At 41.0% G+C, this 27,531-nt stretch overlaps 2 protein-coding genes across 5 annotated transcripts; both read right to left on the bottom strand.

The window, feature by feature from the left end:
• Positions 1–1,892: 1,892 nt before the first annotated feature.
• Positions 1,893–17,159, bottom strand: LOC311056312 (uncharacterized protein). Of its 3 annotated transcripts, none has more exons than XM_084072847.1 (4): positions 16,956–17,159; positions 16,131–16,412; positions 13,367–14,914; positions 1,893–3,157 (listed from the first exon to the last, which is right to left on the bottom strand). In XM_084072847.1, the coding sequence occupies exons 1-4, from the start codon at positions 17,131–17,133 to the stop codon at positions 3,147–3,149; spliced, it is 2,019 nt and encodes a 672-aa protein (XP_083928973.1). In that variant the 5' UTR covers positions 17,134–17,159; the 3' UTR covers positions 1,893–3,146. The 3 variants fall into 3 exon arrangements, with proteins under 3 accessions (XP_083928973.1, XP_083928971.1, XP_083928972.1); XM_084072845.1 differs by lacking the exon at positions 13,367–14,914 and adding an exon at positions 6,836–7,117 and having other exon boundaries at positions 1,893–4,757; positions 16,137–16,412; XM_084072846.1 differs by lacking the exons at positions 13,367–14,914; positions 16,131–16,412; positions 16,956–17,159 and adding exons at positions 6,836–7,117; positions 7,576–7,814 and having other exon boundaries at positions 1,893–4,757.
• A 4,852-nt stretch (positions 17,160–22,011) lies between these two features.
• Positions 22,012–26,820, bottom strand: LOC311055539 (uncharacterized protein). 2 transcript variants are annotated; one of them, XM_084071766.1, is made up of 3 exons: positions 26,589–26,820; positions 24,394–24,675; positions 22,012–23,773 (listed from the first exon to the last, which is right to left on the bottom strand). In XM_084071766.1, the coding sequence occupies exons 1-3, from the start codon at positions 26,770–26,772 to the stop codon at positions 22,182–22,184; spliced, it is 2,058 nt and encodes a 685-aa protein (XP_083927892.1). In that variant the 5' UTR covers positions 26,773–26,820; the 3' UTR covers positions 22,012–22,181. The 2 variants fall into 2 exon arrangements, with proteins under 2 accessions (XP_083927892.1, XP_083927893.1); XM_084071767.1 differs by having other exon boundaries at positions 24,400–24,675.
• Between the last annotated feature and the right edge of the window lie 711 nt (positions 26,821–27,531).

The following is a 27,531-nucleotide window of genomic DNA, read 5'->3' as shown; positions in this document are numbered from 1 at the left end:
AACACATATAATTCAATGATGTAATGACTAGCTATACATATATAATAATAATTTTAGAGTACAACACACTCTCTCTTAAGCAGTTGCAACTGAACACAACTTAAAGCTACTAATGTATCAGCAAACACCTTAAAGTTCTCTTTAAACTCTAAACATTACAAGATTGCAACTATAAAAACTTTTAAGTGATTATTTAAACCCATTAATAACTCAAAGATTGAGGTGAATTGTTAGCATTTGAGTACATTTACAACAAATGCATTTTGCTCTCCATAATGGTGTCTAAAAGATGCAGTGAAACAGACACACAGCTCAACCTACTGTACATCTTTGGAAACAATGATTGATGTGATGTATTTACTGTACCTACCAAACAAATGAATAATGGTGAATGTGGTACACCACATGTATATATACTCACTACCTTCTGGGAGAACTTCAGTTCCTCCCTCAACACAGCATATTCTCCTTTCACATCCATATTATCCAATATGTACACCTAACCTCCATCATACAGTTAACTAACAAAGTAATGTCAAGTTTTAATGCCAGTGAGGTTACGTTTTCTACCTGCTTCAGGGTGAATTAAATGCATGCATTTCTTTTGGGAAATCTAGAATGTCTGATATGTTTGATAATATCACAATTTAACAATTTAATAAAAAACATTAACCCAAGCATCACTACTTTGGGGAAATTCTCAAAATCTTTTTTTAATTAAACAATCAGTGACATTTAATCCTCTTTCATCCAGCCTGCTTTTAAATATGAAGTTAAATTTACTTGGATAATTTTCATCCTCTCTTTTCTTAACAGGACATTACATAGTTTGTTTCGTGACATCCACAGCGTCTAATCTCCCTCCTTAAACCACACACACATCCGGATGGTACATCCGGCTTTGTCGAACGTCTATACGAACACAGTTGGCCTGTGTTCGGGGGAGTATAGCCGGGCGGGGCGGGTGGGAGGGGTAGGATGAAGGCTCCCCTCCTCACTGGCAGGTGAATCAGTAGGATACAACAGCAGTGACAACTGTGTGGGGAGGAATCAACTGGCATAACAACTACATCGGGGAGAAAGAGGGGGGGGATAAAAAAAAAGACACACACACACACACACACACACACGCTCTACTCGTCCTCCTGATGGTAACCGGAAGAGTGGGCACCTCAATGTTACAATGTTTCCAAAATGCAAAAAATTATAACATTTGGAAAATAGTCTTTAGTCAATGTAAAGTACACATTATTAGATCATGCTTGAACATTTGACAATTAAGGCCTAATATCTTCTGCCGTGGCTACAAAAGCTGCAACTGCACCAGTCATTCAGGGTATAAACAATAAGTTGAAGGGTACATCTAGTTCAGATAATGATGCAATGTGCATGTTTATGTTCATGCTAATCACTTAATAGTCTTCATTGCCTTCCACCTTCTACGTAGCATAAAAGCTTCCAACAATCATAGACTCCTGCAATTCCCTTGAAGTTCTTCACCTCTACCTCAAGAGAAACCCCACCTTTCACTAGTAGAGCACTGATGATCCACTACAAGTAATCTTAAAGAAAACGTGATAGAAAACATTATGTTTAACATACCATAAAGGGCCATCCACACCAAGCACTATTACTATAAAGATATTGTTTTAAAAAACTTTCTAATTCAAGTGGATGGAAGAGTGCACACCACGACTAGAGTTAAATGATGTAGAGATCGTTGTAGTGCTTTGTGTGGACGGCCCTTAACAGATTACAAAAAACAATATGAGTGAAACACTGTTATTTGCTTTATAGAGCTACAGGTAATAATTGACATGCAAGAACCTGTGGTATGGGAATAAACTCTTTTTAATGTTATAGCCACGGAGGCAGATCTTTCATAAGTCCAAACACCCAAGGTAGCAGGATACATATGGGTTCTGAGCAAAAATTATAAACAATCTTCAGGTTTACACTGACAGAATACTCTTTTTCTTTTATATAAACGTGCTAAGTACAGTTCAACACCATTAATGACGGTTCCGTCACTGCCATCGGAGGTGGACAGGGTTTATGTTTTTGCCCCATTCCATGTCTCTGTCTGCATCAGCATATCTCTGCTGTCGGGCAGAAACCAGCCAACTCCAAAATACAAGTGAGAATTACCATATTCTACACTTTTAACAAACAGTAAATTAGTAAATACAATGCTCTAATGTACAGCTTTGTGTTTCAAACCATGATGAAAACAAAACAAAATAAAATTGAAGAAAATTGATTTCAACACGTTATGCACAAGCTGTCTCCTTGGTGAAGGTATGCTCTCCACACCATACAGAGAAAATCCTTCCCACACACTTTACTTTACAGTGGCTGATGTTTGTCACCTGCACTTACTGTCTTCCACATAACGTCTAGCATAACCATCCCTACCGTCAAATACTGGAGTGGTTACAGTGAGTGTTTTGTCTTTTAACCCATTCAATTCGGGGACGCATCTATGTCATTTTAGATGTCTTTGACTATTCAAAAATAGCAGATGAAAAATCGTGACACTTTTTGCAAAACTTTGAATATATATTTTTTAAAGCTAACATTTGTAAATCTTTGCTTCTGGGGGGTCCCTGGAACTAAATATGTTGAGATGGGGGTCCGCAGCCAAATACATATCATTTTGACACGAAAAATGTTGAGAACCACTGATTTAAAAAAAAAAAAAACTATGATTTAGAAGACATTTGTAGACTCGCCCAGAAGCACAGATTTGAGTTACAAATGTTTGCTTTAGAAATATAAATATATTCAAAGATTTGCACACATTTTCACGATTTTTCAAAAATAGCAGATAGGGGCGGCAGTGGTTCAGTGGTAGAGTGGCCGGTAGAGAGGCCGGGTGGGAACCCGAGGTTCCCAGTTCGATCCCGGGTTCCCCCAGAGTTCTGCTATCGGTGTATGAGCTTGTGTAACTGCTATTTTTGAATAGCCAAAGATATCTTAAAATGACACAGATTCTTTCCCGGTCTAAATGGGTTAAATGAGTCTTCATGTGTTGTTTTAATGTAGTGTAGTCACTGAAGCATTTGCTGCAGGTGGTGCAAGAGAATGGCTTCTCCCCAGTGTGGATCATGTGGTGTCTTGTCAAAGTGCAGCGTACACTGAATGATTTACCACACACCTCGCATCTGAATGGCTGCTGTCTTTTGACGTCTGTGCTATACTGTCTTCCACCTCTGCATCAACATACCCCTTGTCAAATACAGGAGTGGTTACAGGAGTGGTCATCTTTTCAACAAGTCTGCATCTCTGCATGTGTTGTCTTAAATTACCGTTGGTTTTGAAGCATTTACTGCAGGTGGTGCACGAGTACGGCCTCACCCAACTATGGATCTTGAGGTGTTCTGTCATAGTGCTGCGTTGTCTGAAGCTTTTATCACACACATTGCATTTGAACGGCTTCTCTCCCATGTGGGTCGTCATGTGTTTCTCCAAATAGAAAAGTTTGGCAAAGCGTCTCCCACAAACATCACAAGCCAGTGCTTTCACATCCATGTGAGTTTTCAGGTGAAGTTCAAAATCCTCCTCAGTATTGAAGTGCATCCCACACAGCCCGCAGTCATCTTTGGGGTGAATTCCCAGATGATTCACCAATGAGACTTTGCAGGGAAAATCCTTTCCACACACTTTACATATGATTCGCAACGGCTGCTCTTTTGTCAGCGCTATACTGTCTTCCACCTCTGCATTAGCATCGCCATCATCAGATACAGAAGTGTTTACAGTGATTTTCTTGTCTTTTAAATGAGTCCGCATGTGTTTTCTTAATGTAGCGTACCTAATGAAATGTTTGCTGCATACGGTGCATGAGTATAGCTTCTCCCCAGTATGGATCATGTGGTGTCTTGTCAAAGTGTTGTGTGTGCTGAATGATCTACCACACAACTCGCATATGAAAGGCTTCTCTGCATTGTGGGTCTTGAGGTGTCTTGTCAAGTCGTGGAGAAACTTGAAGGATTTATCACATTCATTGCATTTGAACGGCTTCTCTTTCGTGTGGCTCCTCAAGTGCAACCCCAAATAGGAAGTATCAAAGCATTTCCCACAAACATCACAAACCCCTACTTTGAGTACTTTCACAGTCTTGTGAGTCTTCAGGTGAAGTTTAAAATCCTCCTCTGTCTTCAAGTGCATCCCACACAGCCCACAGACATCTTTAGGGTGACTTGCCACATGTTTCATCAATGAGGCTTCGTAATGAAAAGATTTCCCACAGATCATACAGGATTTTAGCTTTTTCTTCGTCTGTGTTGTCTTAGCTGTCCCTGGTGTCTTAGCTGTCCCTGGTGTCTTAGCTGTCTGTGGTGTCTTAGCTGTCCGTGGTGTCTTAGCTGTCCGTGGTGTCTTAGCTGTCAGTTTGCGATGTTGTCTGCCTGGCCTCCACTCTTCACTTCCGTCACTGTGCTGTGCATCTTGAGTAGCTTCGATTCCGTCACCGTCTCCATCTTGAGTAGCATTCCAGTCATCGTCATCTCCATTTTCAGGCTCAGAAAATCCTGGAGATGGGACCTCTTCATCAGCCTCTATGGTCATCTGCTCAGCTGAAGTAACAGGTAGAGGTTCTTCTCCTACTTCTCCTACTATTTCATTTTTCACACACTGAGGAGTGAATATGTCATGGATGGTGTCCTCCTCTGGTCTTCTGTCCTGGCTGCTGCTCAAAGGTTCCTTGTGGCTCCTCTCAGTCTGCAGGGACACAGAGAGGTTGAGCTGTGCTTCCTCTGAGGAGCAGGAAAGGAGACGAGAACATTTAACAAGGATTAAACATCATCAGTATATCGCACATCTCAAGGTTCTTGCTTCACAATCCTAAAAGTGTCCTGTGGACATTTCTCTGTAACAGTAGTGCCAATTTAAAAAAAAAATAGTTTTCATCTAGCACACAAACACATCCAAGATTGGATTAAAAAGAACGGAACTATCCCTTTAATTATAGCATCTCTACTGATGCCATGGTAACCAAGGGAGCTGTGACTTAATTGGTTAAAACAGCTGTGCAGTAAACAGGTAGTCTGACAGTAGCTAGATGATTAGATATCGAACATCTGAGGCACAACTATTGAAACATGTTTGAACACTAGCCCCATGTGTGACCTCTCCTTCACTGTAGCTCCAGGACTCAGTCACATAGCTTTGCCATTCAGAACTGGGGATGCTGGACATTTATGACCCTTTTCAGTATGGGTGACCATAGCTGAATGGATAGAGAACGTGTGGAAATCGCAAGGTCACCGGTTCTACCCCCAGCCCACCCATTCTACATCAAAGTGTCAAAGTATAATCCCTGAGTAAGATACTTAACCCATAACTGCTCCCAGGACATTGTATTAATAGCACCCACACCCAATAGCACCCCCAGACATCTGAAGAAATTATATTTCACTGTTAAACAACTGTTTACATTTATTGTATTTATTTTTTATAGTTTGAGCTGAATTTAATACATAAGCGTGTTCCTGTCCCGCTGGCCCCGTCTTTACAGACGTCTGCACCGTAGAAACATTGGACTACCTTTTTGGCGGTGTAACCGCCCCTATAAGTGAGGTTTGGACATCGACATTCGCTGCACTGTGATTGGCCACCATTGTACCCCCCTAACCCTGCACCGTGATTGGCCACCATTGTACACCCCTAACCCCTACACATTCAATGGTGGCCACCATTGTACCCCCCTAACCCTGCACCGTGATTGGCCACCATTGTACACCCCTAACCCCTACACATTCAATGCAAATCTATACTTTTCTTTAAGTGAGCTTCCATCACTGTGATGACCACTAGCTGCAATGTGATTGGCTGACTCTATTGGCTGACTATTCAGGACTGTGATTGGCTAGCGAAACACATGACACATGTGAATAGCCCTATAAATAGGACTATGCACTTAAAAAAAACACATTTATGTTTTTTTTTAAGTGAGTCATGTGATGACCACACACACCGCCCACATTTTTGGGGCGGTGTAACCGCCCCCTATAAGTGAGGTTTGGACACTGACCAATCCTGCACCGTGATTGGCTAATAGTCTACAACGCAGTCTACAACGCTAACCCTTCCACAGTCAATGCAAATCTATACTTTTGCAAAGTCAGCCAATCACATTACAGCTAGTGTCATCACCACTAGCTGTGGCTGACTTTGCAAATTCAGGACTGTGATTGGCTAGCGAAACACATGACACATGTGGAGCCCTATGAATAGCAGTATGGACTTTAAAAAAACACTTTTATGTTTTTTTTTAAGTGAATCACTTCCATCACTGTGATGACCACTGTGACCACACCGCCCACTTCACACTGGGTGTGATTTTTTAATACAATGTTGGGAAAACATAGCCTGGTAACCCCCCCTCTACGGGAAATCTAGGGAAAACAATGACACCCCCAATTCTGGATGGCAATAGATATATCGTAACTCTATGATGGCAATGCTATGTCACACACAGAGTCCCAGAGATACAGCGAAGGGGGAGGTCACAGGTTGGGCTAGTTAAGGACCAAATAGAAGAAAAGATAGACAGAAATATTAATTTAGCAACCACAGACCTCCTTAGACCAGCCTATCAGAGGCTTACCTGAGCTTTTCTCTGGTAACACAAGTTGTAATTCAGACCATTACTAGAATTGATGATGTGTAGACCATGTGGGTCTAATATACAGAGATCCCGTTTGCTACCCGGGCGGGCATAGGAGTGAGCTATGGCTGTGTATCTAGAATACGTGAAATCTATGTAATATCACAGCCGTTCTAGGGCTAATAGTAATGTCACCACGTCAATCAGATACATTTGAACACATACCTGTACCTGGTATTCTATTCAACCTGATCTCAGGTTGTAGAAGTGCATCGAGCATCTTGCGTTGTCGACTGATCTCTCGTTTGGACTGGAACATTTCTCCCTCGTATCCTGCGATCATCTTTTTAACAGCTTCCACGATCTCATCAGCAGTCACTGACAGAAAATGCTTCACAAGGACCCGAATGGGCTCTATGGTGATGCTCAAAGGTTCCTTGTGTCTCCTCTCAGTCTGCAGGGACTCTGGGTTCCTCTCCCACACAGACAGGTTGAGCTGTGCTTCCTCTGAGGAGCAGGGAGGAGAAGAGAACATTCAGCAATTACTGTACTGTATGTATGTATGTATGTATGTATGTATGTATGTATGTATGTATGTGTGTGTGCGCGTGCGTGTTACTGCTGTACTGACAAAACTTTGGAGCAACCAACAGTGTCACACAATAATTCTACATTATAAGAGCCGTTGGAACAATCTATAATGCTATATCTGGCATCTAGAGTTGCAATACCAACCCTTGACATCCCACACATCCAAACAGAAGAGTCCTATCTGATTGTATCAAACGACGTTAAACTCACCAACATTGCAGCTGTATGGAAAGCTTAGATTAAAAGCTTATACATTTATAAGAAAAATCAGAAAGGTAATTTTATAAAATATATATTTTTTTTAAGTATTTAAAAGAATAATACTCTTTAATTATTTCGCTGACCCCACTTTGACAACCGTGGCTTTAGCCTACCTATTCTGAACCTGATCTCAGGTTGTAGAAGCGCATCGAGCATCTTGCGTTGTCGACTGATCTCTCGTTTGGACTGGAACATTTCTTCCTCGTATCCTGAGATCATCTTCTCAACAGCTTCCACGATCTCAGCAGCAGCTGCAGACAGAAACTGCTTCACGGTCTGAATTTGACTCATCTTGGTATCTTGTTAAACGGCTCTGATCAACACTGACCGTTAACGAGAGCATTGATTGTCTCTGATGATGCTGTAAAAAAACAACATTTGTTTACTTCCGCTGTCCCGGCGTTGCACTTCCGGTCGGGTAACTTACTTCTCTTCTTCTTAAGTCTCCGGCAGGCTGTACACTGACAAGTGTAATGCTGCCCTCCACAGGCGAGGGGTTTGCTACTTTACCCTACACTTTCGAATATAATGTAGAGATCAGCAGTGGAGAAAGCTCAAGACTGTTCTTCCAATATGCTGACAATAGGCTCTATTCACAGCAGCCATATTATGAAGACATTCACAGGTGTTACCAATGATACTAATGAAGGCTCTGTTCCATTCTGGTCAAACAGAGTCAGGGTGCTGATATTGTGTGCATGTTGGCTCACTGGAAACACTCTGTTACACCAGTGGGTCTACAGTTGGGGTCCAGGGACCTTCATGGGCTTCCAAATGGCCCCTTACAGGTGTGTATTACGGGTCCATTTGGTTCCATTTGTACACTCTCAGAGTTATGGGGTCGTGGAAACCACTGTGCTACACTAAATGGAACAGAGCCGTCATTAGTATCATTGGTAAAACCTGTGAAGTAAGTGATAATATGGCTGCTGTGCATAGAGCCTATTCACCTCTGGTGTAAAAATAGCCTTAAAAGAGAAGTCTTTGAGACCCTGATCTGTCAATTCCCCAAACATCTCCTGCACTTCTCAGATGCAGTGGTGGAAAAAGGCCAGAATTAAAAATTTAGTTGAGTAAAAGTACAACAGTATTGGTATCAAAATGTACTTAAAATGCCAAAAGTAAAAGTACTCATTATGCAGAATGTCCATTGTCCCCATTTCACAAGTTTTCAAATGTATAACATTCTTTTGAAAATCGATCTCCAAGCTCACAATGCGCATTATGAGCTTGTAGATCGGCTATTTTCAAATGGCCAAAATGTATATATGGTTGAAGGGGTTAATTTATGCTTTGTAATAATAATCAAAATCTACAAAGTAACTAGCTAAAGTTGTAGTGGAGTAAAACAGTACAATATTTACCTCTGAGATGTAATGGAGTAAGAGTACAAGTACTGAAAATTGGAAATACTTCAGTAAAGCAAAAATACCTCAAAATTGTACTTAAGTGTACAGCCTAAAAGTTCTTTAAACTCTCTAAACATTACAAGATTGCAACTATATAAACTTTAAGTGATTATTTAAACCCATTAACAACTCAGATTAGGTGAATTGTTAGTGTGACGGTGGCCAGGTTGTCACATGTGACTTGCCACTTCTTTCTAGAATGCTGGCACTCTTTACTCTTTCTCAATAAATAAATAAATAACAATACACATTAAACTCACAATAATAAAATATCAGTTGCACAATAAAGTGCGGGGTGCGTAATTACTGTGAGAATAATAATGATTGTCAAATACTGCAAGACTACGCCACCCTTTTGTTTAAGAGGTAGGGTCCTCTGTAACACTTTCTTAGGCTATTCACAGGTTCGAGTTTACCCAGGTAAGTATAACACTTTTGAATGAGAACAACACTTTATAAAATATCCCTCGGAGAAAACTGGACGGAAACAGGTTTGTATAAAAAGGTAATTCATTTTATTGTCCTAATACAACGGCATCTATAAGCCATAAAACAATGAAAAGCATAAACAAAAATATAACACTAAACACTAAAACCCTCAACCTCCTATGGCGCCCGCTAACTAACTAAAATACACAATCACAAGAACTCAACAACAAGGCTTAAAACACAGGGCTTGTGCAAATTTAGCAAATAAATATAAATCTAGCATAAAGTGCCTACTTCTAAAGTGACAGGTGCTGATTTAAAGTGCTAAATACTCATCACGGTTTGAATGCAAAAGGTGGGGAATGTCCTTATATGGGTGTAATGGATCGGGGGTTTAGGCCAGGAATCTCTGCCTCTTCAGTTCTTCGTATGCGCTGCCTGCAATTATAGAAACTAGAACCAGTTCATCTGTTCAATGTAACTTCACATGGGAGGTTTAGGACCGTGGTTTTATAAAGGTAACGTTGCATAGGAAGGTACTTACACGCACGCCAGACTTAACGTCTGGCTATGAGTGTGTAGAGCGCGCAACGTAATCACCACTGGCCGTCTCCTCTGCTCCTTGGTTCGGTTCGTCTCCTTTTCCTCCCCGTCGCTCTCGTCTACCGCTGCGGCTTCTTGTCACTGGAAGCGGGCACGTCTCAGCTCACCGTCCGCTGCTTGTGGCTTGGTGCGTCTCGCTGTATCCTTGTTCTCCACCTTTGCTCCGTGGCTCTCCTATACCTGTGCACAACCTGCTCCCTCGGCTGTCACCTTCACACTGCCCTGTGTGCCTGTCTCTCTGCTGTCCAAATGCCCGCGCCCACTTTTGAACAGTGTGGACCACACCCTATCCTACTCCCATTCGCTCTGCCAACAGCGTGACCTGGGGACATTGGCTGGCTGGAGTCACACGGTCAAAGTCATGCAGCCTATCATGGGGTTCATTGTCAAGTGTCTCAGGGACCGTGGGGAAATATATTGCCAGGTTAAAACGTTCAGTGAGAGATTACATAGGATACATTTAAGATGATGGTTATTTTCAGTGCATTATACAGGTGCATTATACAGGTGCATTATACAGTGCATTATACCCTGTCACATCAGCATTTGAGTACATTTACAACGAATTCATTTTGCTCTTCATTATGGTTCCTAAAAGATGCAGTGAAACACACAGCTCAACCTACTGTACATCTTTGGAAACAATGATTCATGATTGATGTGATGCATTTACTGTACCTACCAAACAAATGAATAATGGTGAATGTGGTACACCACATGTATATATACTCACTACCTTCTGGGAGAACTTCAGTTCCTCCCTCAACACAGCATATTCTCCTTTCACATCCATATTATCCAATATGTACACCTAACCTCCATCATACAGTTAACTAACAAAGTAATGTCAAGTTTTAATGACAGTGAGGTTACGTTTTCTACCTGCTTCAGGTTGAATTAAATGCATGCATTTCTTTTGGGAAATCCAGAATGTCTGATATGTTTGATAATATCACAATTTAATAATTTAATAAAAAACATTAACTCAAGCATCACTACTTTGGGGAAATTCTCAAAATATTTTTTTTATTAAACAATCAGTGACATTTAATCCTCTATTTCATCCAACCTGCTTTTAAATATGAAGTTAAATTTACTTGGATAATTTTCATCCTCTCTTTTCTTAACAGGACATTACATAGTTTGTTTCGTGACATCCACAGCGTCTAATCTCCCTCCTTAAACCACACACACATCCGGATGGTACATCCGGCTTTGTCGAACGTCTATACGAACACAGTTGGCCTGTGTTCGGGGGAGTATAGCCGGGCGGGGCGGGTGGGAGGGGTAGGATGAAGGCTCCCCTCCTCACTGGCAGGTGAATCAGTAGGATACAACAGCAGTGACAACTGTGTGGGGAGGAATCAACTGGCTTAACAACTACATCGGGGAGAAAGAGGGGGGGGGGGGTGATAAAAAAAGACACACACACGCTTCACTCGTCCTCCTGATGGTAACCGGAAGAGTGGACACCTCAATGTTACAATGTTTCCAAAATGCAAAAAAATATTTGGAAAATGGACTTTATGAAGCATGCTTGAACATTCGACAATTAAGGCCTAATATCTTCTGCAATTGCTACAAAACCTGTAACTGCACCTCGTCTGCACCAGTCATTCGGGGTATAAACAATAAGTTGAAGGGTACATTTAGTTCAGATAATGATGTATTGTGCATGTTTATGTTCATGTTAATTATTTAATAGTCTTCATTGCCTTCCACCTTCTATCTAGCCTAAAAGCTTCCAACTATCATACTCCTGCATTTCCCCTGAAGTTCTTCACCTCTACCTCAAGAGAAACCCCACCTTTCACTGTACTGTAGAGCACTGATGATCCACTACAAGTAATCTTAAAGAAAACGTGATAGAAAACATTATGTTTAACATACCATAAAGGGCCATCCACACCAAGCACTATTACTATAAAGATATTGTTTTAAAAAACGTTCTAATTCAAGTGGATGGAAGAGTGCACACCACGACTAGAGTTAAATGATGTAGATATCGTTGTAGTGCTTGGTGTGGACGGCCCCTAACAGAATACAAAAAACAATATGAGCGAAACACTGTTAATTTCCTTATAGAGCTACAGGTAATAATTGACATGCAAGAACCTGTGGTATGGGAATAAACTCTTTTTAATGTTATAGCCACGGAGGCAGATCTTTCAAAGGTCCAAACACCCAAGGTAGCAGGATACATGCTGCATGTTGATTTATAAAATAAGAAATTAAATTATAGACAATCTTCAGGTTTACACTGACAGAATACTCTTTTTCTTTTATATAAACGTGTTAAGTACAGTTCAAAACCATTAATGACGGTTGTGTCATTGCCATCGGAGGTGGACAGGGTTTATGTTTTCGCTCCCATTCCATTTCTCTGTCTGTAACAGCATATCTCTGCTGTCGAGCAGAAACCAGCCAACTCCAAAATACAAGTGAAAATTACCATAGTCTACACTTTTAACAAACAGTAAATTAGTAAATACGATGCTCTAATGTACAGCTTTGTGTTTCAAACCATGATGAAAACAAAACAAAATAAAATTGAAGAAAGACTGAATTGATTTCAACACGTTATGCACAAGCTGTCTCCTTGGTGAAGGTATGCTCTCCACACCATACAGAGAAAATCCTTCCCGCACACTTTACTTTACAGATAGTGGCTGATGTTTGTCACCCGCACTTACTGTCTTCCACATAACGTCTAGCATAACCATCCCTACCCTCAAATACTGGAGTGGTTACAGTGAGTGTTTTGTCTTTTAACCCATTCAATTCAGGGACGCATCTGTCATTTTAGATGTCTTTGGCTATTCAAAAATAGCAGATGAAAAATCGTGACACTTTTTGCAAAACTTTGAATATATATTTTTTAAAGCCAACATTTGTAAATCTTTGCTTCTGGGGGGTCCCTGGAACTAAATATTTTGAGATGGGGGCCGCAGCCAAATACATATCATTTTGACATGAAATGTTTTAAGAACCACTGATAAAAAAAGAAAAGAAAACTATGTTTTAGAAGACATTTGTAGACTCGCCCAGAAGCAAAGATTTGAGTTACAAATGTTTGCTTTAGAAATATAAATATATTCAAAGATTTGCACACATTTTCACGATTTTTCAAAAATAGCAGATAGGGGCGGCAGTGGTTCAGTGGTAGAGTGGCCGGTAGAGAGGCCGGGTGGGAACCGCGAGGTTCCCAGTTCCATTCCGGGCTCCCCCAGAGTTCTGCTATCGGTGTATGAGCTTGTATAACTGCTATTTTTGAATAGCCAAAGATATCTTAAAATGGCACAGATTCTTTCTCGGTCTAAATGGGTTAAATGAGTCTTCATGTAATGTAGTGTAGTAGTCAATGATGCATTTGCTGCAGGTGATGCATAAGAATGGCTTCTCCCCAGTGTGGATCATGTGGTGTCTTGTGAAAGCGCAACGTACACTGAATGATTTACCACACACCTCGCATCTGAACGGCTGCTCTCTTTTGACGTCTGTGCTATACTGTCTTCCACCTCTGCATCAACATACCCCTTGTCAAATACAGGAGTGGTTACAGGAGTGGTCATCTTTTCAACAAGTCTGCATCTCTGCATGTGTTGTCTTAAATTACCGTTGGTTTTGAAGCATTTACTGCAGGTGGTGCACGAGTACGGCCTCTCCCAACTATGGATCCTGAGGTGAGTTGTCATAGTGCTGCGTTGTCTGAAGGTTTTATCACACACATTGCATTTGAACGGCTTCTCTCCCATGTGGGTCGTCATGTGTTTCTCCAAATAGAAAGGTTTGGCAAAGCGTCTCCCACAAACATCACAAGCCAGTGCTTTCACATCCATGTGAGTTTTCAGGTGAAGTTCAAAATCCTCCTCAGTATTGAAGTGCATCCCACACAGGCCGCAGTCATCTTTGGGGTGAATTCCCAGATGATTCACCAATGAGACTTTGGAGGGAAAATCCTTCCCACACACTTCACATATGATTCGCAACGGCTGCTCTTTTGTCATCAGTGCTATACTGTCAGTGTCTTCCACCTCTGCATTAGCATCCCCATCATCAAATACAGGAGTGGTTACAGTGATCTTCTTGGCTTTTAAATGAGTCCGCATGTGTTTTCTTAATGTAGCGTACCTAATGAAATGTTTGCTGCATACGGTGCATGAGTATAGCTTCTCCCCAGTATGGATCATGTGGTGTCTTGTCAAAGTTTTTTGTGTGCTGAATGATCTACCACACAACTCGCATATGAAAGGCTTCTCTCCAGTGTGGGTCTTGAGGTGTCTTGTCAAGTCGTGGAGAATCTTGAAGGATTTACCACATTCATTGCATCTGAACGGCTTCTCTGCTGTGTGTCTCCTCATGTGCCACCCCAAATTGTTGGAAGTGCCAAAGCATTTCCCACAAACATCACAAACCAGTACTTTCACAGTCTTGTGAGTCTTCAGGTGAAGTTTAAAATCCTCCTCTGTCTTCAAGTGCATCCCACACAGCCCGCAGACATCTTTAGGGTGACTTGCCAAATGTTTCATCAATGAGCCTTCGTAATGAAAAGATTTCCCACAGATCATACAGGATTTTAGCTTTTTCTTCGTCTGTGTTGTCTTAGCTGTCCGTGGTGTCTTAGCTGTCCGTGTTGTTTTAGCTGCCCGTGTGCGATGTTGTCTGCCTGGCCTCCACTCTTCACTTCCGTCACTGTGCTGTGCATCTTGAGTAGCTTCGATTCCGTCACCGTCTCCATCTTGAGTAGCATTCCAGTCATTGTCATCTCCATTTTCAGGCTCAGAGAATCCCGGAGATGGGACCACTTCATCAGCCTCTATGATCATCTGCTCAGCTGAAGTAACAGGTAGAAGTTCTTCTCCTACTTTGTCCATTTCATTTCTCACACACTGAGGAGTGAATGTGTCATGGATGGTGTCGTCCTCTGGTCTTCTGTTCTGGCTGCTGCTCAAAGGTTCCTTGTGGCTCCTCTCAGTCTGCAGGGACACAGAGAGGTTGAGCTGTGCTTCCTCTGAGGAGCAGGAAAGGAGAAGAGAACATTTAACAAGGATTAAACAACATCACTATATCACACATCTCAAGGTTCTTGCTTCACAATGCTAAAAGTGTCCTGTGGACATTTCTCTGTAACAGTAGTGCCAATTTTAAAAACAAAGAGTTTTCATCTAGCACACAAACACATCCAAGAACCTTTGGATTAAAAAGAACAGAACTATCCCTTTAATTATAGCATCTCTACTGATGCCATGGTAACCAAGGGAGCTGTGACTTAATTGGTTAAAACAGCTGTGCAGTAAGCAGGTAGTCACATAGCTTTGCCATTCAGAACTGGGGGTTCTGGACATTTATGACCCATTTCAGTATGGGTGGCCATAGCTGAATGGATAGAAGAGAAAACGTATGGAAATCCGGTCCTACCCCCAGCCCACCCATTCTGCATCAAAGTGTCAAAGTATAATCCCTGAGTAAGATACTTAACCCGTAACTGCTCCCAGGACATTGTATTAATAGCACCCACTGCTCCTAGTAGTTAGGATGGGTAAACAGAGGAGAAATGTCATGTTTTGCTAATGTACAGTGAGAACCAGTATTATTATGATGTTTATACTGATGTCTGCCGTAAAGAAGACATCTGAAGACATTATATTTCACTGTTAAACAACCGTTTACGTTTATTGTATTTATTTATAGTTTGAGCTGAATTTAATACAGAAGCATGTTCCTGTCCGGCCCCGTCTTTACAGACATCTGCACTGTAGAAATATAGGACTACCTTTACATTATTTATACAATGTTGGGAAAACATAGCCTGGTAACCCCCCCTCTCCAGGAAATCTAGGGAAAACAATGACACCCCGAATTCTGGATGTAACTCTATGATGGCAATGCTATGTCACAGAGTCCCAGAGATACAGTGAAGGGGGAGGTCACAGGTTGGGCTAGTTAAGGACAGAAATATGAATTTACCCACAAAAATCTCCTTAGACCAGCCTATCAGAGACTTACCTGAGCTTTTCTCTGGTAACACAAGTTGTAATTCAGACCATTACTAGAATTGATGATGTGTAGACCATGTGAGACTAATATAACAGAGATCCCGTTTGCTACCCGGGCGGGCATAGGAGTGATCTATGGCTGTGTATCTGGAATACATGAAATGTATGTAATATCACAGCCGTTCTATGGGCTAATGTCACCACGTCAATCAGATACATTTGAACACATACCTGTACCTGGTATTCTAGTTAACCTGATCTCAGGTTGTAGAAGCGCATCGAGCATCTTGCGTTGTCGACTGATCTCTCGTTTGGACTGGAACATTTCTCCCTCGTATCCTGCGATCAACTTTTTAACAGCTTCCACGATCTCATCAGCAGTCACTGACAGAAAATGCTTCACAAGGACCCGAATGGGCTCTATGGTGATGCTAAAAGGTTCCTTGTGTCTCCTCTCAGTCTGCAGGGACTCTGGGTTCCTCTCCCACACAGAGAGGTTGAGCTGTGCTTCCTCTGAGGAGCAGGGAAGGAGAAGAGAACATTCAGCAATGACTGTATGTATGTATGTGTGTGTGTGTGTGTGTGTGTGTGTGTGTGTGTGTGTGTGTGTGTGTGTGTGTGTGTGTGTGTGTGTGTGTGTGTGTGTTACTGCTGTACTGACAAAACTTTGGAGCAACCAACAGTGTCACAAAATAATTCTACATTATAAGAGCAGTTGGAACAATCTAGCCGCAAGCAACTCTTAGATGATATAATGCTATATCTGGCATCTAGAGTTGCAATACCAACCCTTGACATCCCATACATCAAAACAGAAGAGTCCTATCTGATTGTATCAAACGACGTTAAACTCACCAACATTGCAGCTGTATGGAAAGCTTAGATTAAAAGCTTATACATTTATAAGAAAAAGAAAAATCATAAAGGTAATTTTATAAAATATTTTTTTTTAAAAAGTATTTAAAAGAATAATACTCTTTAATTATTTCGCGGACCCCCTGGCTATGCCCCAAGGGGTCCGCGGACCCCACTTTGACAACCGTGGCTTTAGCCTACCTATTCTGAACCTGATCTCAGGTTGTAGAAGCGCATCGAGCATCTTGCGTTGTCGACTGATCTCTCGTTTGGACTGGAACATTTCTTCCTCGTATCCTGAGATCATCTTCTCAACAGCTTCCACGATCTCAGCAGCAGCTGCAGACAGAAACTGCTTCACGGTCTGAATTTGACTCATCTTGGTATCTTATTAAACGGCTCTGATCAACACTGACCGTTAACGAGAGCATTGATTGTCTCTGATGATGCCGTAAAAAAAATACATGTGTTTACTTCCGCTGTCCCGGCGTTGCACTTCCGGTTGGGTAACTTACTTCTCTTCTTCTTAAGTTTCCTGCAGGCTGTACACTGACAAGTGTAATGCTGCCCTCCACAGGCGAGGGGTTTGCTGCTTTACCCTACACTTTCGAATATAATGTAGATCAGTAGAGTGGTGAAAGCTCAAGACTGTTCTTAATATGCTGACAATTCACCTCTGGTGTAAAAAGTAGCCTTAAAGGAGTAGTCTTTGAGACCCTGAGCTGTCAATTCCCCAAACATCTCCTGCCTCTCATTTCTGTACTTCTCAGATGCCATGGTGGAAAAAGTCCAGAATTCAAAATTTAGTTGAGTAAAAGTACACCAGTATTGGTATCAAAATGTACTTAAAGTGCCAAAAGTAAAAGTACTCATTATGCAGAATGTCCATTGTCCCCATTTCACAAGTTTTCAAATGTATAACATTCTTTTGAAAATCGATCTACAAGCTCACAATGCGCATTGTGAGCTTGTAGATCGGCTATTTTCAAATGGCCAAAATGTATATATGGTTGAAGGGCTTAATTTATGCTTTGTAATAATAATCAAAATCTACAAAGTAACTAGCTAAAGTTGTAGTGGAGTAAAAAGTACAATATTTACCTCTGAGATGTAATGGAGTAAGAGTACAAGTACTGAAAATTGGAAATACTTCAGTAAAGCAAAAATACCTAAAAATTGTACTTAAGTGTACTTATGATAATGTACTTAGTTACTTACACCACTGGTAAGCAGCATCTACACTGCACTAAATACCCAAGAGAGCAAGCATCAGTCTGTAGGCCTAAACAAAAAAAAGGCTGGGTTTCCGAGGCTAGTCTGTTTGTAAAGCCAAGCAAAGAGACACATAGAATTCAATGATGTAATGATACGTGGATATAATGAGTTGTAATGACTAGCTATAGCTGGATAATAATAATTTTAGAGTACAACACACACTCTCTTAAGCAGTTGCAACTCAACACAACTTAAGGCTACTAATTTGTATAATTTCTCAGCAAACACCCTAAAAGTTATTTAAACTCTAAACATTACAAGATTGCAACTATAAAAACTTTAAGTGATTATTTAAACCCATTAACAACTCAAACGATGAGGTGAATTGTTAGCATTTGAGTAAATTTACAATAAATGCATTTTGCTCTCCATAATGGTTCCTAAAAGATGCAGTGAAACAGACAAACAGCTCAACCTACTGTACATCTTTGGGGGAAAAAAAGATTCATGATGTATTTACTGTACCTACCAAACAAATGCATAATGGTGAATGTGGTACACCACATGTATATATACTCACTACCTTCTGGGAGAACTTCAGTTCCTCCTTCAACACAGCATATATTCTCCTTTCACATCCATTTCATCCAATATGTACACCTAACCTCCATCAAACAGTTAACTAGTTAATTAACAATTAACTAACTAATTAATTAAGTTAATGGCAAAGTAATGTCAAGTTTTAATGCCAGTGAGGTTACGTTTTGTACCTGCTTCAGGGTGAATTAAATGCATGCATTTCTTTTGGGAAATCTAGAATGTCTGATATGTTTTATAATATTTAATAAAAAAAGAAAAATCAAAACAAAATCTCAAAATCTATGAACATTTATTTTTTAATTAAACAATCAGTGTCATTTTCTTCTATTTCATCCAACCTTCCTAGCTGCTTTAACATATGAAGTTGAATTCACTTTGACATTTTTCATCCTCTCTTTTCTTAACAGGACATTACAAAGTTTGTTTCGTGACATCCACAGCGTCTAATCTCCCTCCTTAAACCACACACACATACGGATGGTGCATCCGGCTTTGTCGAACGTCTATACGAACACAGTTGGCCCGTGTTCGGGGGAGGGGGAGGGAAGCCGGACAGGGAGGGTGAACTACTCCCATGGGCTGGGGCGGCACCTCTCAGCAGGAAGTGTTGGGTGGGAGGGGTAGGATGAAGGCTCCCCTCCTCACTGGCAGGTGAATCAGTAGGATACAACAGCAGTGACAACTGTGTGGGGAGGAAACAACTGGCTTAACTAAATCGGGGAGAAGGGGGGGGGGGGGGGGGGGGGTCACACACACACACACACACACACACACACACACACACACACACACACACACACACACACACACACACACACACACACACACACAGACAAGCTTCACTCGTCCTCCAGATGGCAACCGGAAGAGTGGGCACCAAGGAAGAGTGGGCACCTCAATGTTACAATGTTTCCAAAATGCAAAAAATGATATTTGGAAAATGGTACACATTATTAGAGCATGCTTGAACATTCCACAATTAAGGCCCAATATCTTCCGCAATTGCTACAAAACCTGTAACTGCACCTCGTCTGCACCAGTCATTCGAGGTATAAACAAGAAGTTCAAGGGTACATTTAGTTCAGATAATGATGCAGTGTGCATGTTTATGTTCATGTTAATCACTTAAAGGGATATTTCACTTTCAAAAAAACGTTGTAATTTTATCGTCTACTCAGGCTTTTGTGAGCCCCCCAGACTTTAACAGTCTTTAAGTTGCTCAATTCAGTATTTAGATATTTGATATTCATTTGATCAGACACGCCCCCTTCCTACAAACCCATTATAACTTCAAACTCCATTTTAACCATGATAAGATTCATCAAAAACACCCGTCCTTGGTTCTGGTGACTCATACCGCCCCCCTAATACGCGAGGGGGCTGTGTTTTTTCTATTACTTTTTTCATTTATTTTTGATATATTTTTTGGAAAATGAAAAAAATAAAATACAATAAAAAAATATTATAAAATTAATTAAAAAATGTATCGGAATAACACAGCCCCCTCACGCATTCGGAGGGCAGGGTGAGTCACCAGAACCAAGGACGGGTGTTTTCGATGAATCTAACATGGTTAAAATGGAGTTTGAAGTTACAATGGGTTTGTATAGGAAGGGGGCGTGTCTGATAAAATGAATACCAAATATCTTAATATTGAATAAAGCATCTTAAAAACTGTCTGGGGGGCTCACAAAGGCCTGAGTAGATGATAAAATGACCAAACGTTTTTTTGAAAGTGAAATATCCCTTTAATAATCTTAATTGCCTTCCACCTTCTATCTAGCCTAAAAGCTTCCAACTATCATACTCCTGCAATTCCCTTGAAGTTCTTCACCTCCACCTCAAGAGAAACCCCATCTTTCACTGTACTGTAGAGCACTGATGATCCACTAGTAACACCAAGCACTATAACTATAAAGATATTGTTTTAAAAAATGTTCTAATTCAAGTGGATGGAAGAGTGCACACCACGACTACAAAGCTGACAGAGTTAAATGTAGATGTCGTTGTAGCGCTTAGTGTGGACGGCCCTTAACAGAATACAAAAAAACAATATGAGTGAAACACTGTTAATTGCCTTATAGAGCTACAGGTAATAATTGACATGCAAGAACCTGTGGTATGGGAATAAACCCTTTTTAATGTTATAACCACGGAGGCAGATCTTTCAAAAGTCCAAACACCCAAGGTAGCAGGATACATATGGGTTCTGAGCAAAAATTATAAACAATCTTCAGGTTTACACTGACAGAATACTCTTTTTCTTTTAAAGAAACGTGTAAGTACAGTTCAAAACCATTAACGGCGGTTGTGTCACTGCCATCGGAGGTGGACAGGGTTTATGTTTTCACCCCATTCCATTTCTCTGTCTGCATCAGCATATCTCTGCTGTCGGGCAGAAACCAGCCAACTCCAAAATACAAGTGAGAATTACCATATTCTACACTTTTAAAAACAGTAAATTAGTAAATACAATGCTCTAATGTACAGCTTTGTGTTTCAAACCATGATGAAAACAAAACAAAATCAAATTGAAGAAACACTGAATTGATTTCAACACGTTATGCACAAGCTGTCTCCTTGGTGAAGGTGATGCTCTCCACACCATACAGAGAAAATCCTTCCCGCACACTTTACTTTACAGATAGTGACTGATGTTTGTCACGGTATGTCACCTGCATAACCTGGTACGTCTAGCATAACCAATCCCTACCGTCAAATACATGAGTGGTTACAGTGAGTGTTTTGTATTTTAATCCATTCAATTCGGGGACGCATCTGTCATTTTAGATGTCTTTGGCTATTTAAAAAAATAGCAGATGAAAAATCGTGACATTTTTTGCAAATCTTTGAATATATATATATTTTTTAAAGCGAACATTTGTAAATCTTTGCTTCTGGGGGGTCCCTGGAACTAAATATGTTGAGATGGGGGTCCACAGCCAAATACATATCATTTTGGGGGTCCTTGATATGAAAGTTTGAGAAACACTGATTTTTTTTTCTTTTAAGTAGGATTTAGAAGACTTGTAGACTCGCCCAGAAGCAAAGATTTGAGTTACTTAAATGTTAGCTTTAAAAATATAAGACAAAGATATGGCTCGCAACTCACTTTGTTATTCCAGGTTTTATTTCAAACAAACAGCTGATATATATATATATATATATATAGCTTTAGATATATAAATGTATTCTAAGATTTGCACAAATTTTCACAAATTTTCAAAAATAGCAGACAGGGCGGCAGTGGTTCAGGGGTAGAGTGGCCGGTAGAGAGGCCGGGTGGGAACCGCGAGGTTCCCAGTTCGATCCCGGGCTCCCCCGGAGTTATTTTCGAAGTGTCCTTGAGCAAGACCCCTAATTGCTCCCGATGAGAAGGTTGGTGCCTTGCATGGTTTCCTCTGCCATCGGTGTATGAGCTTGTGTAACTGCTGTTTTTGAATAGCCAAAGAAATCTTAAAATGACACAGATTCTTTCCCGGTCTAAATGGGTTAAATGAGTCTTCATGTGTTGTTTTAATGTAGTGTAGTCACTGAAGCATTTGCTGCAGGTGGTGCAAGAGAATGGCTTCTCCCCAGTGTGGATCATGTGGTGTCTTGTCAAAGTGCAGCCTACGCTGAATGATTTACCACACACCTCGCATCTGAACGGCTGCTGTCAGTGTCTTTTGACGTCTGTGCTATACTGTCTTCCACCTCTGCATCAACATACCCCTTGTCAAATACAGGAGTGGTCATCTTTTCAACGAGTCTGCATCTCTGCATGTGTTGTCTTAAATTACCGTTGGTTTTGAAGCATTTACTGCAGGTGGTGCACGAGTACGGCCTCTCCTCACTATGGCTCTTGAGGTGAATTGTCATATGGTTGCGTTGTCTGAAGGTTTTATCACACACATTGCATTTGAACGGCTTCTCTCCTCTGTGGGTCATCATGTGTTTCTCCAAATAGAAAGGTTTGGCAAAGCGTCTCCCACAAACATCACAAGCCAGTGCTTTCACATCCATGTGAGTTTTCAGGTGAAGTTCAAAATCCTCCTCAGTATTGAAGTGCATCCCACACAGCCCGCAGTCATCTTTGGGGTGAATTCCCAGATGATTCACCAATGAGACTTTGGAGGGAAAATCCTTTCCACACACTTTACATATGATTCGCAACGGCTGCTCTTTTGTCATCAGCGCTATACTGTCTTCCACCTCTGTGTTAGCATCCCCATCATCAAATACAGGAGTGGTTACAGTCACTTTCTTGTCTTTTAAATGAGTCCGCATGTGTTTTCTTAATGAAACGTACCTAATGAAATGTTTGCTGCAGATGGTGCATGAGTATAGCTTCTCCCCAGTATGGATCATGTGGTGTCTTGTCAAAGTGTTGCGTGTGCTGAATGATGTACCACACAACTCGCATATGAAAGGCTTCTCTCCAGTGTGGGTCTTGAGGTGTGCTTTCAAGTCCCAGAGAATCTTGAAGGATTTACCACATTCATTGCATCTGAACGGCTTCTCTGCTGTGTGTCTCCTCATGTGCATCTCCAAATAGTGTGTGCCAAAGCATTTCCCACAAACATCACAAACCACTACTTTTACAATCTTGTGAGTCTTCAGGTGAAGTTTAAAATCCTCCTCTGTCTTCAAATGCATCCCACACAGCCCGCAGACATCTTTAGGGTGACTTGCCAAATGTTTCATCAATGAGCATTCATAATGAAAAGATTTCCCACAGATGATACAGGATTTTAGCTTTTTCTTCGTCCCTGGTGTCTTTGCTGTCCCTGGTGTCTTAGCTGTCCCTGGTGTCTTTGCTGTCCCTGGTGTCTTAGATGTCCGTGTTGTTTTAGCTGTCCGTGTGCGATGTTGTCTGCCTGGCCTCCACTCTTCACTTCCGTCACTGTGCTGTGCATCTTGAGTAGCTTCGATTCCGTCACCGTCTCCATCTTGAGTAGCATTCCAGTCATCGTCATCTCCATTTTCAGGCTCAGAGAATCCTGGAGATGGGACCTCTTCATCAGCCTCTATGATCATCTGCTCAGCTGAAGTAACAGGTAGAGGTTCTTCTCCTACTTTGTCTATTTCATTTTTCACACACTGAGGAGTGAATGTGTCATGGATTGTGTCGTCCTCTGGTATTCTGTCCTGGCTGCTGCTCAAAGGTTCCTTGTGGCTCCTCTCAGTCTGCAGGGACACAGAGAGGTTGAGCTGTGCTTCCTCTGAGGAGCAGGAAAGGAGAAGAGAACATTTAACAAGGATTAAACAACATCACTATATCACACATCTCAAGGTTCTTGCTTCACAATGCTAAAAGTGTCCTGTGGACATTTCTCTGTAACAGTAGTGCCAATTTAAAAAAAAAAGGGGGTTTCATCTAGCACACAAACACATCCAAGAACCTTTGGATTAAAAAGAACGGAACTATCCCTTTAATTATAGCATTTCTACTGATGCCATGATAACCAAGGGAGCTGTGAATTAATTGGTTAAAACAGTAAACAGGTAGTCTGACAGTAGCTAGATGATTAGATATCGAATATCTGAGGCACAACTATTGAAACATGTTTGAACACTAGCCCCATGTGTGACCTCTCCTTCACTGTAGCTCCAGGACTCAGTCCACATAGCTTTGCCATTCAGAACTGTGGGTGCCGGACATTTATGACCCATTTCACAATGTCCTAAAAATATATAAAGGTAGTATGGGTGGCCATAGCTGAATGGATAACTAGCCCAAAATAATTTCGATTAGACGATTATGTAATAATTGTGACAGGCCTAATCACAGCCGTTCTAGGGCTAATGTCACCACGTCATTCAGATACATTTGAACACATACCTGAACCTGATATTCTAGTTAACCTGATCTCAGGTTGTAGAAGTGCATCGAGCATCTTGCGTTGTCGACTGATCTCTCGTTTGGACTGGAACATTTCTCCCTTGTAGCCTGAGATCATCTTTTTAACAGCTTCCACGATCTCATCAGCAGTCACTGACAGAAAATGCTTCACAAGGACCCGAATGGGCTCTATGGTGATGCTCAAAGGTTCCTCGTGTCTCCTCTCAGTCTGCAGGGACTCTGGGTTCTTCTCCCACACAGAGAGGTTGAGCTGTGCTTCCTCTGAGGAGCAGGGAAGGAGAAGAGAACATTCAGCAATTACTTGAACGTGTGTGTGTGTGTGTGTGTGTGTGTGTGTGTGTGTGTGTGTGTGTGTGTGTGTGTGTGTGTGTGTGTGTGTGTGTGTGTGTGTGTGTTTTTTTTTACACACACACACACACACACACACACACACACACACACACACACACAAAACTTTGGAACAACCAACAGTGCCACACAATAATTCTACATTACAAGAGCAGTTGGAACAATAAATGCAAATGCTATTGCATTTTACATTTATTTTTGTCTCAAAAAATGCGTTCATTTCCTGAAGATTAAAAAGCATTTCTCTTATTTCAATTTTGGGGGGGGTTATAGACTGGGCAAAACCTATAACAATTCGATAAAAGGGGGTACCAAACTTTTCTTAGTTGATTCTTATGTTTTTTCCCGTAGAATCCTTTTCTGTCGAGTACATTTTTGTATTGTGCATAATTAATTAGATAATAGTATATTTGCCACAATTATGCTAATTATCTAATCTAATTATTAATTATGCACAATACAAAAATCACACCCTGTGTGAAGGTAGCGGCGCCTTTGATACATTTTGTCATCGATATGTGTTTATAATGTGTTTATAGCCATGTGTCACGTGAAGCTTGACCAATCACTTTGTTGACGGGTCTGACCAATCAGAACGTTGACGGTGAACACGGACAAAGTCAGGTATAGAGCTCTATACCTAAAGGTATAGAGCGGCTAGCGCCGCTAAAAATCACACCCAGTGTGAAGAGAGTGGTGCCTTTGAAAGTGTAACTGGTTGCATCCTTGTGTTGCAATCAGCAACAATATGTTGTCACGTGACACGTGACAACATATTGTCATGTGTCACGTGAAGCTTGACCAATCATACGGACGGACATATGGACGGACATACGGACAGAGGGACATACGGACAAAGTCAAATGTAGGAGTGGTTGGCACCACTCAAAATTGTACTCGGCAGAAATGGATTCTACGGGAAAAAACACATAAGAATCAACTAAGAAAAGTTTGGTACCCCCTTTTATCGAATTGTTATAAGTTTTGCCCAGTCTATTAGGTTAAGACTTTGACAGGGGCCAGTTTGGAATAGGCTCTATTCACAGCAGCCATATTATGAAGACATTCACACGTGTTACCAATGATACTAATGAAGGCAGGGTGCTGATATTGTGCATGTTGGCTCACTGGAAACACTCTGCTACACCAGTGGGTCTACAGTTGGGGTCCAGGGACCCTCATGGGCTTCCAAATGGCCCTTTACAGGTGTGTAACTCTGAGAGTGTACAAATGGAACCAAATGGACCTTAAATGGTACAGGTCCATTTGGTTCCATTTCTCAGAGTTATGGGGGTCGTGGAAACCACTGTGCTACACTAAATGGAACAGAGCCTTCATTAGTATCATTGGTAACACCTGTGAAGGAAGTGATAATATGGCTGCTGTGCATAGAGCCTACTGCAGCTTCCTGAAGGCGTTTATTTAGGTTTCTTTAATTGCACAGAATGCAGGAGGCGGAGACACTTAATAACACAAACACAAAATAATCACCTGCACAGAGTGTAGTAGCTCATAAGATTTCTATGATGTATTTTATGAAACAACGACTTCACAGATCCAAAGATGATTAAGTACAGCTGCAATGTTGATGAGTTTAACGTCGTTTAATACAATCAGATAGGACTTTTCTGTTTGGATGAATGGGCATTAGGCTATACTGAACAATCAATTCTAACTTAATACATTAAAAGAGCAGTCTAAAAGGCTGGTGACCAGGTCTCTCACTCACTCAGTTTTGTTTTTGCTTTTAGGTTTATATTACTATACTTTTTAGATCCGTAGTTTTATAAGCACATCAATCAGATACGTCGCATACTTTAGTCTACCTGGTATTCTATTTAACCTGATCTCAGGTTGTAGAAGCGCATCGAGCATCTTGCGTTGTCGACTGATCTCTCGTTTGGACTGGAACATTTCTTCCTCGTATCCTGAGATCATCTTCTCAACAGCTTCCACGATCTCAGCAGCAGCTGCAGACAGAAACTGCTTCACGGTCTGAATTTGACTCATCTTGGTAACTTATTGAACGGCTCTGATCAACACTGACTCTTTATGAGAGCAATGATCGGTCTTTGCACAGATGCCGTAAAAAAAAAAAAACTACACTTGTTTACTTCCGCTGTCCCGGCGTTGCACTTCCGGCCGGGTAACTTACTTCTCTTCTTCTTAGTTTCCTGCAGGCTGTACACTGACAATTGTAATGCTGCCCTCCACAGGCGAGGGGTTTGCTGCATAACCCTACACTTCCTAATATTATGTAGAGATCAGTTGAGTGGAGAAAGCTCAAGACTGTTCTTAATATGCTGACAATTCTTTCCTTAAAAGAGAAGACTTTGAGACCCTGATGTCATTTCCCCAAACATCTCCTGCCTCTCATTCCTGTACTTCTCAGATGCAGTGGTGGAAACAGTCCAGAATTCAAAATGTACTTGAGTAAAGGTACAAAAGTATTAGTATGAAAATGTAATTAAAATACCAAAAGCAAAAGTATAAAAATGTTTGAAAATAGCAGATCTACAACCTCACAACGCGTCGTGAGCTTGTAGATCTGCTATTTTCAAATACCCTATGTATACAATATGGCTAAAGTGGTTAATGTATGTGTTTTATAATAATTAATATCTCCAAAGTAACTAAGGTTTCCAAATAATTGTAGTGGAGTAAAAGTACAATATTTGCCTCTGAGATGTAGTGGAGAATAAGTAAAGTCATTGTAAATTGAAAATGCTCCAGTAAAAATACCTCAACATTGTACTTAAGTACAGTACT

The sequence above is a fragment of the Gymnoscopelus microlampas genome (genome assembly GCF_963454915.1).
Source record: "Gymnoscopelus microlampas genome assembly, chromosome: 11".
In the NCBI taxonomy this organism is placed as follows: Eukaryota; Metazoa; Chordata; class Actinopteri; order Myctophiformes; family Myctophidae; genus Gymnoscopelus; species Gymnoscopelus microlampas.
Note: the sequence above shows the minus strand (reverse complement) of the source record. Positions and strands in the feature narration are given on the sequence as shown.